The sequence below is a fragment of the Onychostruthus taczanowskii genome, unplaced genomic scaffold, assembly GCF_017590055.1.
Source record: "Onychostruthus taczanowskii isolate IOZ18803 unplaced genomic scaffold, ASM1759005v1 scaffold556, whole genome shotgun sequence".
In the NCBI taxonomy this organism is placed as follows: domain Eukaryota; kingdom Metazoa; phylum Chordata; class Aves; order Passeriformes; family Passeridae; genus Onychostruthus; species Onychostruthus taczanowskii.
The window spans coordinates 2,856-15,851 of NW_024503191.1; the positions used below are offsets into that span (position 1 = coordinate 2,856).

At 40.4% G+C, this 12,996-nt stretch overlaps 2 protein-coding genes across 2 annotated transcripts; both read left to right on the forward strand.

Moving 5' to 3' along the window:
* The first annotated feature begins 279 nt into the window (after positions 1-279).
* LOC121342699 (HLA class II histocompatibility antigen, DM beta chain) lies at positions 280-6,273 on the forward strand. Its single transcript, XM_041417294.1, has 5 exons — positions 280-637; positions 2,141-2,248; positions 4,512-4,544; positions 6,086-6,118; positions 6,207-6,273. The coding sequence occupies exons 1-5, from the start codon at positions 280-282 to the stop codon at positions 6,215-6,217; spliced, it is 543 nt and encodes a 180-aa protein (XP_041273228.1). The 3' UTR covers positions 6,218-6,273.
* Positions 6,274-11,006: 4,733 nt separating this feature from the next.
* On the forward strand, positions 11,007-11,793 carry RPS5 (ribosomal protein S5; the record flags this gene model as incomplete). The annotated part of the gene is made up of 2 exons (XM_041417295.1): positions 11,007-11,049; positions 11,480-11,793. Coding segments are annotated over exons 1-2 (357 nt in total), but the record flags the coding sequence as incomplete, so codon positions are not given.
* Positions 11,794-12,996: the final 1,203 nt, after the last annotated feature.

Consider the following 12,996-nt stretch of genomic DNA (forward strand, 5'->3'; position numbering starts at 1 on the left):
ACAATTTCAAGGCCATTTTGGGACACATTTGGGGACACATTTGGGGACACGTTTGAGGCCATTTTGGCCAATTTTGGGGCAGTTTTGGGTACCCTGGCAGCCATTTTGGGGCCCATTAGCGGCCATTTTGTGGAGGACATTTTGATCACCTCAGGACATTGGCGGCCATCTTGGAGCCATTTTGAGCCCGATTTCCGCCATTTTGGCGCCATTTTGAGCTGGATTTTCACCATTTTGGGGCCATTAGGTGACACAAAGCCGCCTCCACGATGTCCCCAAATGTCCCCAACTGTCCCCTCAGCGCCACCGCAGCTGCGCATCGTCCCCGAGCGCTCGGGCCCCGCGCTGGCCCTGGTGTGCCACGCCTGGGGCTTCTCCCCCGCCGAGATCACCCTGAGGTGGCTCCGCAACGGGGCCATCGTTGGGGACACCGTTGGGGACACTGTCGGGGACACCGTCGGGGACACCGTCAGGGACACCGTGGGGGACACTTCAGGACAAAGCCGGGTGCTCCCGGTGGGGGACGGAACGTTCCGGACACAGGCGACGATCCAGGTGCCGCCAGGGACATCTGGGGACACTTTGGAGTGCGTGGCGCTGCACCCCACCCTGGAGGAGCCCCTCAGAATCGCGTGGGGTGAGGAAATTTTGGGGGATTTTGGGGTAATTTCGGGGGATTTTGGGATTTTCGGATTTTTAGGAATTTTTGGGATTTTTTCGGGATTTTTTCTGGATTTTTTGGGAATTTTTTGAGGATTTATTTTCATTTTATTGGAATTTTGAGTGCTTTTTAAAGATTTTTTTACAATTTTTGGGGGGATTTTTTGATTTTTTTTCTGGGGGATTTATGAGGATTTTTTTTAATTTTGGGAGTTTGGGGATTTTTAGGAATTTTGGGGATTTTTTAAATTTTTTCTGGATTTTTTGGGAATTTTTTGAGGATTTATTTTCATTTTATTGGAATTTTGAGTGCTTTTTTATGATTTTTTAACAAATTTTGGGAGATTTTTTGGGTTTTTTTCTGGGGGATTTATTGGAATTTTTTTAATTTTGGGAGTTTGGGGATTTTTAGGAATTTTGGGGATTTTTTAAATTTTTTCTGGATTTTTTGGGAATTTTTTGAGGATTTATTTGATTTTTATTGGATTTTTGAGTGCTTTTTAAAGGTTTTTTAACAATTTTTGGGAGATTTTTTGGGTTTTTTTCTGGGGGATTTATTGGGATTTTTTTTAATTTTGGGAGTTTGGGGATTTTTAGGAATTTTTGGGAATTTTTGGAGGGTTTATTCCAATTTTCTTTTGAATTTTGGGCGATTTATTTAAATTTTTCAGGGATGGATCTTAAACATTTTTAGTGTGAATTTCTTTTAATTTTTTGTGGATTTTTTTAAATTTTTGGGGAATTTTATTTAAATTTTTGGGGAAATTTTTTTAATATTTGGGTGTGGATTTTTTTATTTTTGGGGGGATTTTAAAAATTTTTTTGGGTGGATTTCTTTTAATTTTGGGTGGATTTAAAAAAATTATTTGGGGAATTTTTAAAGAATTTTTGGCTATGAATTTTTTTAATTTTGGGTGGATTTTTTTTTTAATTTTGGGGATGAATTTTTTTAATTTTTGGGTGGATTTCTTTGAATTTTGGGTGGATTTTTTTAAAGAATTTTTGGGGATGAATTTTTTAAATTTTGTGTGGATTTTTTTTTAATTTTGGGGATGAATTTTTTTAATTTTTGGGTGGATTTCTTTGAATTTTGGGTGGATTTTTTTAAAGAATTTTTGGGGATGAATTTTTTTAATTCTGGGTCGATTTCTTTGAATTTTGGGTGGATTTTTTTTTAATTTTGGGGATGAATTTTTTTAATTTTTGGGTGGATATCTTTGAATTTTGGGTAGATTTTTTTTAATTTTGGGGCAATCATTTTAAATTTATGTTTGACAACTTGTTTAAATCTTTGAGTGCATTTATTTTAATTTCTGGGTGGTTTTTTTTTTAATTATTGTGAAAAATTTATAAATTTATAGGGAATTAAATTTTTTTTTAATTTCTATGTGGATTTCTTTAAATTTTAAGGATTTTTTTAAAATTTTTGGGTGTGAATTTCTTAAATTTTGGGTGATTTTGTTCCGTTTTGTCCCCGCAGCCCCGGGATTGTCCCCAAGGTTGTCACTCCTGGTGGCCCTGGCGGTGCTGGCGCTGATCCTGGGGCTGCTCCTCTTCACCTTCGGCCTCAGCCGCTACCTCGGGACAGGTGACAGCGAGGGGACACCGAGGTGGCACCGAGGGGACACTTTTCTGTCACTTTTGGGTCATTTTCTGTAACTTTTGGGTCATTTTTATGCTGTTTTTCTTGCTTTTTTGGTCCCGTTTTGGTCTTTTTGGTCTTTTTTGTTCTTTTTTGTCACTACCTGAGGACAGGTGACAGTGAGGGGACACCGAGGTGGCACCTCCGGGACACTTTTCTGTCACTTTTTGGTCATTTTTGGTCAATTTTTGGTCACTTTCATGCTGTTTTTTCTTGCTTTTTTTGTCCCGTTTTGTTGTGTTTTGTCCTTTTTGTGTCATTTTTTGTCCATTTTATGCCACTTTTATGTCACTTTTTGTCACATTTATGTCACTTTTTGTCCCTTTTATGCTGTTTTTTCTTACTTTTCTGTCACTTTTGGGTCATTTTCTGTCACTTTTGGGTCACTTTCATGCTGTTTTTCCTTGCTTTTTTTGTCCCGTTTTGTTGTGTTCTGTCCTTTTTGTGTCACTTTTTGTCCATTTTATGCCACTTTTATGTCCCTTTTTGTCACATTTATGTCACTTTTTGTCCCTTTTCTGTCACTTTTTGTCCCTTTTCTGTCACTTTTTGTCCCTTTTCTGTCACTTTTTGTCCCTTTTCTGTCACTTTTTGTCCCTTTTCTGTCACTTTTTGTCCCTTTTCTGTCACTTTTTGTCCCTTTTCTGTCACTTTTTGTCCCTTTTCTGTCACTTTTTGTCCCTTTTCTGTCACTTTTTGTCCCTTTTCTGTCACTTTTTGTCCCTTTTCTGTCACTTTTTGTCCCTTTTCTGTCACTTTTTGTCCCTTTTCTGTCACTTTTTGTCCCTTTTCTGTCACTTTTTGTCCCTTTTCTGTCACTTTTTGTCCCTTTTCTGTCACTTTTTGTCCCTTTTCTGTCACTTTTTGTCCCTTTTCTGTCACTTTTTGTCCCTTTTCTGTCACTTTTTGTCCCTTTTCTGTCACTTTTTGTCCCTTTTCTGTCACTTTTTGTCACATTTATGTCACTTTTTGTCCATTTTATGCCACTTTTATGTCACTTTTGGTCACTTTTATGTCACTTTTATGCTGTTTTTTCTTACATTTTTGTCACTTTTTGTCCTTTTTTGTTCTTTTTCGTCACTACCTGAGGACAGGTGACAGCGAGGGGACACCGAGGTGGCCCCTCCGGGACACTTTTCTGTCACTTTGTGTCACTTTCTTGCTTTTTTTGTCCCATTTTATTGTGTTTTGTCCTTTTTATGTCATTTTTTGTCCATTTTATGCCACTTTTATGTCACTTTTTGTCACTTTTATGTCACTTTTTGTCACTTTTATGTCACTTTTTGTCACTTTTATGTCACTTTTTGTCACTTTTATGTCACTTTTTGTCACTTTTATGTCACTTTTTGTCACTTTTATGTCACTTTTTGTCACTTTTATGTCACTTTTTGTCACTTTTATGTCACTTTTTGTCACTTTTATGTCACTTTTTGTCACTTTTATGTCACTTTTTGTCACTTTTATGTCACTTTTTGTCACTTTTATGTCACTTTTTGTCACTTTTATGTCACTTTTTGTCACTTTTATGTCACTTTTTGTCACTTTTATGTCACTTTTTGTCACTTTTATGTCACTTTTTGTCACTTTTATGTCACTTTTTGTCACTTTTATGTCACTTTTTGTCACTTTTATGTCACTTTTTGTCACTTTTATGTCACTTTTTGTCACTTTTATGTCACTTTTTGTCACTTTTATGTCACTTTTTGTCACTTTTATGTCACGTCGCTTTTTGTCCTTTTTTGGTCACTTTTTGGTCAATTTTGTGCTGTTTTTTCTTCCTTTTGTGTTGCTTTTTGTCCATTTTTGTCACTTTTTGTCCTTTTTTTGGTCTTTTTTGTCCTTTTTTGTCACTACCTGAGGACAGGTGACAGTGAGGGGACACCGAGGTGGCACCGAGGGGACACTTTTCTGTCACTTTATGTCACTTTTTGTCACTTTTTGTCACTTTTTGCCACTTTTTGGTCACTTTTGTGCTGTTTTTTCTTGCTTTTTTTGTCCCGTTTTGTTGTGTTTTGTCCTTTTTGTGTCACTTTTTGTCACTTTTATGCCATTTTTGTCACTTTTTGTCACTTTTATGCTGTTTTTTGTCCCTTTTTGTCCACTTTTCTCCCTTTCTCACTGTTTTTTTCTCCATTCTCTCATTTTTTCTCCGTTTTTGTCCTTTTTTGTCCACTTTTCCCTCATTTTAATCTCATTTTTGTCCCTGCAGGTTACACCCCGCTCCCCGGTGCCACCCACGCAGGTGAGGGACCCAATGTCACTTCCTGTCACCTCTTTTGTCATTTTTGTCACTTTTTCTCCTTTTTTGTCCATTTTTTGTCACTTTTCCTCATTTTTTGTCCATTTTTTGTCATTTTTTCTCCTTTTTTCTCCTTTTTTGTCACTTTTTGTCACTTTTTCACCTTTTTTGTCCATTTTTTGTCACTTTTCCTCCTATTTCGTCCATTTTTTTGTCACTTTTTGTCATTTTTTATCATTTTTTGTCCATTTTTTGTCGCTTTTTCTCCTTTTTTATAATTTTTTGTCACTTTTCCTCCTTTTTTGCCATTTTTTGTCACTTTTTCTCCCTTTTCCCCCCTTTTCTGTCCCTTCCTCTTCATTTTTGTCACTTTTGTCCCTTTTTTCTTCCTTTTTCTCCCTTTTCTCTCCTTTTTTGAACAATTTTTGTCCCTTTCCTGTCATTTTTGGTCACTTTTTTGTCATTTTCTGTCCCTTTTTGTAACTTTTTGTCCATTTCTCTCTCTTTTTATCCCTTTTCTCTTCCCTTTTCTTCCTTTTTGTCCTTTTTTTCTCCTTTTCTGACACTTTTTGCTCCCTTTTTCCACTTTTTTCTCTCCATTTATCCCTTTATTGTCAATTTTTGGGGTTTTTTTGTCAATTTTTGTCCTTTCTTATCCCTTTTTTCCTTCCCCCCCATTTTTATACCTTTTAATTCATTTTTTCCTCCTTTTTTGTCACTTTTTTCTCCTTTTTTCCCACTTTTCCCTCCTTTTTGTCACTATTTGTCCTTTTCATCTCTTTTTTCCTCATTTCCCCCCTTTTCTCCCTTTTTATTGCTTTTTTCTCATTTTTTTTACTTTTTTCTCCCATTGTGCTCCTTTTTGTCCCTTTTTACTGCTTTTTCCTCTTTTTTTCACTTTCTCTCCATTTTTGCTGGGGTTTTTGTCCCTTTTTTCTCATTTTTTTGTTCTTTTTTCTCATTTTTTCTCATTTTTTATCCCTTTCCCCCATTTTCATCCCTTTTTTCCTTTCTTCTCCCTTTTTTCTCATTTTTTTGTCCCTTTTTTCTCATTTTTTCTCATTTTTTATCCCTTTCCCCCATTTTCATCCCTTTTTTTTCCTTTCTTCTCCCTTTTTTCTCATTTTTTTGTTCTTTTTTTCTCCTTTTTTATCAATTTTTATCCTTCCCCCCATTTTCCTCCCTTTTTTTTCTTTCTTCTCCCTTTTTTCTCATTTTTTGTCCCTTTATTCTCATTTTTTCTCATTTTTTATCCCTTTCCCCCCATTTTATCCCTTTTTTTCCCCTTTCTTCTCCCTTTTTTCTCATTTTTTCCCTTTCCCCCCTTTCTCTTACTTTTTTGTCCCTTTTTTCTCTATTTTTTTGTTCTTTTTTCTCATTTTTTCTCATTTTTTATCCTTCCCCCCATTTTATCCCTTTTTTTTCCCTTTCTTCTCCTTTTTTTCTCATTTTTTTCCCTTTCCCCCCTTTCTCTTGCCTTTTTGTCCCCTTTTTCTCTATTTTTTGCTCATTTTTGCCCGTTTTTGCCCCATTTTCCCCTCCAGGTTACACCCCCCTCCCCGGTGACACCCACGCAGGTGAGGGACCCTCGACGTCACCCTTGGCCCCTCCTTTGTCCCTTTTTCCCCCTTTTTTCCCCCATTTTTTGTCACTTTCCCTTCACAGGGAGCATCTGAGGACCCTCCCAGGACGGCGACGGGGACCAAAAACCCGAAAATCACCCAAATTCAGCCCAAAAATCCCCCAAAAAATCCCCCCAAAATGCCCCCTAAATCCCACCCAAAATCCCCCCAAAAATTCCCAAAAATCCCTCAAAAATCCCCCAAAAATCCCCTAAATTCAGCCCAAAAATTCCCCCAAAATTCCCAAAAAATCCCTCAAAAATCCCCCAAAAATCCCCCAAAAATTCCTCAAAAATCCCCCCAAAAATTCCCAAAAAATTCCTCAAAAATCCTCCCTAAATCCCGCCCAAAAATCCCCAAAATCAGCCCAAAAATCCCCCCAAACTCCCTCAAAAATCCTCCCTAAATCCCACCCAAAATCCCCCCAAAATTCCCAAAAAAATCCCTCAAAAATCCTCCCTATTTCCCACCCAAAATCCTCCAAATCCAGCCCAAAAATCCCCCCCAAAATCCCCCCAAAATTCCCAAAAAAATCCCTCAAAAATCCTCCCTATTTCCCACCCAAAATCCTCCAAATCCAGCCCAAAAATCCCCCCCAAAATCCCCCCAAAATTCCCAAAAAAATCCCTCAAAAATCCTCCCTATTTCCCACCCAAAATCCTCCAAATCCAGCCCAAAAATCCACCCCAAAATCCCATTAAAAAACAAAAAAATCACCAAAAATTCCCTCAAAATATCACCCAAAAAACCCCAAAAATTCCATTTAAAAACCCCAAAAATTCCCCAAAATCCCCCTTAAATCCCATTAAAAATCCCCAAAAATCTCCCCAAATCCCACCCAAAAATCCCTTTAAACCCCAAAAAAATCTCCCCAAAAATCCCCAAAATTTCCCCGTTGTGAAAAATAAAGTTGGTGAAAATTTTGGGGATTTTTAGTGGGATTTTTTTTAGGATTTTTAGGGAAATTTGGGGAGGAATTTTGGGAGATTTTGGGTGAGGAGGGATCCCCAAGACGGGGGTCCAGCCGAAATCTGCCCAGCAACCTCTGACGTCACACAAAAGACGATCTGTGATTGGTCAGCGCTCCTCACCCTCGCTTAATGAGTGCCCGTCCATTCCTCGGCCACGCGTGAGCGGCCATTTCCCCTCCGCGTGTCACCTCCAGCCCCCTGTGTCCCCTCTTTGTCACCTTTTTGTCACCTTTTTGTCACATTTTTGTCACTTCCGCGCGTGTTTTTACCCCTCTAAAGCGCCCATTTGCCCCCCACGCGTGTTTTTACCCCCTTAAAACGAACCCCGGCGGCCTTTGAGGCGAATGCCCGTAACCAACATGGCGGCCGCGTCCGTAACGTCGCTAGGGCGCATGCGTAACACACGCAGTGTGGGCAGGAAGGGCGGAAGTTTTATGCCGTACAAGAAAACTGCGCGTGCGCCACCGGAAGTGAACCCCTGCCCGCTATATAAGCGGCCGGGAAGCCCCGTAGCGCTCTTTTTGCCGGGTCGGAGAAGAAGCCGCCGCCATGTGAGGGGGGAAAGCGGGGAAAAAGGGGAATTTTCTGGGAAAAATGGGATTTGTGAGGGGAAAATAGGGATGGGGAAGGCGGCGGGGTGGGAATTTGGGCGGTGAGGGCGGGGGAAGGGGGAAAAGTGGGGATGGCAGCGGTGGGGGGGAGAGCGGCCATGAGGGGAAGTGGGGGGGGAGGGAAGCGGCGGTCTCGGGTTTTTTAAAATTAATTTTAAATTAAAAATTTTCGTTGGGATTGGGGGTTTAGGGAGAGAAAAGGGGGATTGGGAAAAGGTTGAGCGGGAAATAGTGAGAAAAAAGGGGAAATAAAGGGTGGGAAAAGAGGAAGACAGTGGGAAAATGGGGAAATTTTTTTCTCCATATTTTCTCCGGGCTGGAATTAAAGATTCCTATAGGTGAGAATTCCTTGGGTATTTGGGGCTAGAATTCCCAAATTTCCATGGGAGTTTGGATTTGGAATTTCCGAATTTGGGGCTGGGATTCCCAAATTTCCATGGGAGTTTGGGGCTGGAATTCCTGGAATTTGGGGCTGGAATTCCCAAATTTCCAGGGCAATTTGAGGCTGTAATTCGGGGCTGGAATTCCCAAATTTCCATACGAGTTTGGGGTTGGAATTCCCAAACCTCCACAGGAATTTGTGTCTGGAATTCTAGAGGGAATTTGGGGCTGGGATTCCCAAATTTCCATGGGAATTTTGGGTTGGAATTAAAGATTCCTATAGGTGAGAATTCCATGGGTATTTGGGGCTAGAATTCCCAAATTTCCATGGGAATTTGGGGCTGGAATTACTGAAGTTTGGGGCTGGAATTCCTGGGAATTTGGGGCTGGAATTCCTGGAGTTTGGGGCTGGAATTCCCAAATTTCCATGGGAATTCGGGGCTGGAATTTCTGGAGATGGGAACGTGGGATTGGGGCCGGAGCACGGACGACATCCAGATCAACGACGTCTCCCTGCAGGTGGGGATCCCGAAATTCCTGGGAATTTGGGGCTGGAATTCCCAAATTTCCATGGGATTCAGGTCTGGAATGCCCAAATTTCCATGGGAGTTTGGGGCTGGAATTCCAGGGAATTTGGGACTGGAATTCCCAAATTTCCATGGGAATCTGGGGCTGGAATTCCTGGGGTTTGGGGCTGGAATTCCCAAATTTCCCGGGCAATTTGGGGCTGGAATTCAGGACTGGAATTTCCAAATTTCCATGGGAATCTGGGGCTGGAATTCCTGGGGTTTGGGGCTGGAATTCCCAAATTTCCCGGGCAATTTGGGGCTGGAATTCAGGACTGGAATTTCCAAATTTCCATGGGAATCGGGTTGGAATTCCCAAATCTCCACAGGGATTTGGGGCTGGAATTCCTGGAATTCTACAGGGAATTTGGGGCTGGAATTCCCAAATTTCCATGGGAGTTTGGGGTTGGAATTCCCAGAATTCTGGATGGAATTTGGGGCTGGAATTCCCAAATTTCCATGGGAGTTTGGGGCTGGAATTCCAGGGAATTTGGGGTTGGAATTCCTGGAGTTTGGGGCTGCAATTCCCAGATTTCCAGAGGAATTTGGGGCTGCTATTCCCAAAATTCCATGAGAATTTGGGGCTGGAATTCTGGAGGGTATTTAGGTATTCAGAATCACAAATCCAATCCCAAAGTTCCCAAAATTTTTTGGAATTCCCAAATTTTTCAGGATTCCATCGCAGTCATCCCGCGGGGCGTCACGCGGCCGAGAATCGTTTCATTTTTATGGGATTTTTGTGAAATTTGGGCCAAAATCTTGGGTTTTTGGGACTCAGAATCACAAATCCAATCCCAAAGTTCCCAAAATTTTTTGGAATTCCCAAATTTTTTAGGATTACATCATAACAAAGGAGAAATAAATCCACCAAGTACCTCCTTGAGTTCGTATTAGCAGAACGGAAAATATTCAAATTTTGACGCGATTCGAGCCGGAAATTGGCGATTTTTGGCCCTTTTGACCCCAAAACTGATCCCAAAGTTCCCATAATTTTTGGAATTCCCAAATTTTTTAGGATTACATCATAATAAAGAAGAAATAAATCCACCAAGTACCTCCTTCAGTCTGTATTAATGGAATGAAAAATATTCAAATTTTGATGCGGTTTGAGCCGGAAATTGGCGATTTTTGGCCCTTTTGACCCCAAAACTGATCCCAAAGCTCCCAAAATTTTTGGAATTCCCAAATTTTTTAGGATTACATCACAAAAAAGAAGAAATACACCAGGCATTCACTTTACGTTAGCGCGATGGAAAATATTCGAATGTTGACGCGATTTGAGCCGGAAATTGGCGATTTTTGGGCCTTTTGACCCCAAAACCGATCCCAAATTTTTGGAATTCCCAAATTTTTTAGAATTCCATCATAATAAAGAAGAAATAAATCCACCAAGTACCTCCTTCAGTCCGTATTAACGGAATGAAAAATATTCAAATTTTGACACGATTCGAGCCGGAAATTGGCGATTTTTGGCCCTTTTGACCCCAAAACTGATCCCAAACTTCCCAAAATTTTTGGAATTCCCAAATTTTTTAGGATTACATCATAACAAAGGAGAAATAAATCCACCAGGCACTTCCTTCGGTCCACGTTAGCGCGATGGAAAATCTTTGAATTTTGACGCGATTTGAGCCGAAAATTGGCGATTTTTGGCCCTTTTGACCCCAAAACCGATCCCAAATTTTTGGAATTCCCAACTTTTTTTCAGGATTACATCGCGGTGAAGGAGAAGTACGCCAAGTACCTGCCCCACTCGGCGGGGCGCTACGCTGCCAGGAATCTTTGAATTTTTACAGGTTTTTTTATGGGATTTGGGGTGGAAATTTGGGATTTTTGAGGATTACGACCTTGAAACCAATCCCAAAATTCCCACAATTTTTGGAATTCCCAAATTTTTTAGGATTACATCATAATAAAGAAGAAATAAATCCACCAAGTACCTCCTTCAGTTCGTATTAGCGCAATGGAAAATATTCGAATTTTGACGCGATTTGAGCCGGAAATTGGCGATTTTTGGCCCTTTTGACCCCAAAACTAATCCCAAAATTCCCATAATTTTTGGAATTCCCAAATTTTTTAGAATTACATCATAATAAGGGAAAAATAAATACACCAAATACCTTCTTGAGTTCGTATTAACGGAATGAAAAATATTCAAATTTTGACACGATTTGAGCCGGAAATTGGCGATTTTTGGTGCTTTTGACCCCAAAACTGATCCCAAACTTCCCAAAATTTTTGGAATTCCCAAATTTTTTAGGATTACATCACAAAAAAGAAGAAATACACCAGGCATTCACTTTACGTTAGCGCGATGGAAAATACTCGAATTTTGACGCGATTTGAGCCGGAAATTGGCGATTTTTGGGCCTTTTGACCCCAAAACCAATCCCAAATTTCCCAAAATTTTCTGAAATTCCCAAATTTTTTTAGGATTCCATCATAATAAAGAAGAATTCAGTGCTGGAATTCCCAAATTTCCATACGAGTTTGGGGTTGGAATTCCCAAACCTCCACAGGAATTTGTGTCTGGAATTCTAGAGGGAATTTGGGGCTGGGATTCCCAAATTTCCATGGGAATCTGGGTCTGGAATTAAAGATTCCTATAGGTGAGAATTCCTTGGGTATTTGGGGCTAGAATTCCCAAATTTCCATGGGAGTTTGGATTTGGAATTTCCGAATTTGGGGCTGGGATTCCCAAATTTCCATGGGAGTTTGGGGCTGGAATTCCTGGAGTTTGGGGCTGGAATTCCCAAATTTCCAGGGCAATTTTGGGCCGGAATTCAGGGCTGGAATTCCCAAATTTCCATGGGAATTTGGGGCTGGAAATTTTTGTGCTTTCGACCCCAAAACCGATCCCAAATTTTTGGAATTCCCAACTTTTTTTTCAGGATTACATCGCGGTGAAGGAGAAGTACGCCAAGTACCTGCCGCACTCGGCGGGGCGCTACGCGGCCAAGCGCTTCCGCAAGGCGCAGTGCCCCATCGTGGAGCGCCTGACCAACTCCATGATGATGCACGGCAGGAACAACGGCAAGAAGCTGATGACCGTGAGGATCGTCAAGCACGCCTTCGAGATCATCCACCTGCTCACGGGGGAGGTGAGGAGAGCCCCAGAATTGGGGGAATTTGGGAATTTGGGGGGGGAAACGGGGGAAAAGGCAAAAAATCCCGTGAGAAACGGAGGGAAAATGGGGGTTTTAGGGGGGAAAATGGGATTTATAGGGGGAAAAATGAGGGAAAAATGGGATTTTTTAGGGGGAAAAATGGGATTTTTAGGGGGAAAAATGAGGGAAAAATGGGATTTTTTAGGGGGAAAAATGGGATTTTTAGGGGGAAAAATGAGGGAAAAATGGGATTTTTACGGGGAAAAAATGGGATTTTTAGGGGGAAAAGTGAAGGAAAAACGGCATTTTTTTAGGGGGAAAAAAGGGATTTTTAGGGAAAAAAATGAAGGAAAAATGGGATTTATAGGGGGAAAAATGAGGGAAAAATGGGATTTTTACGGGGAAAAAATGGGATTTTTAGGGGGAAAAGTGAAGGAAAAACGGCATTTTTTTAGGGGGAAAAAAGGGATTTTTAGGGAAAAAAATGAAGGAAAAATGGGATTTATAGGGGGAAAAATGAGGGAAAAATGGGATTTTTACGGGGAAAAAATGGGATTTTTAGGGGGAAAAGTGAAGGAAAAACGGCATTTTTTTAGGGGGAAAAAAGGGATTTTTAGGGAAAAAAATGAAGGAAAAATGGGATTTATAGGGGGAAAAATGAGGGAAAAATGGGATTTTTAGGGGGAGAAATGAAGGAAAAATGGGATGTTTTTGGAAGAAAACTGAAGGGAGAATGACATTTTTAGGGGGGGAAAATGGGATTTTTAGGGGGAAAAATGAGGGTAAAATGGGATTTTTAGGGGGAAAAATGAAGGAAAAGTGGGATTTTTAGGGGGAAAAATGAGGGAAAAATGGGATTTTTAGGGGGAAAAATGAAGGAAAAGTGGGATTTTTAGGGGGAAAAATGAGGGAAATTGGGATTTTTAGGGGGGAAAAATGGGATTTTTTGGGGGAAAAATGAAGGAAAAATGGGATTTTTAGGGGGGAAAAATGGGAAAAAAATAATATTTTTAGGGGGGAAAAATGAAGGGAAAATGGGGGAAAAAATCAGATTTTTCCGGGGAAAATAGGATAAAAATGGGATTTGGGGAGGGGAAGAGGACGTGGTTTTTAGGTGGCAAAAATGGAATTTTTAGGGGGAGAAATGAAGGAAAAACGGGATTTTTTTGCAAGAAAACTGAAGGGAAATTGGGATTT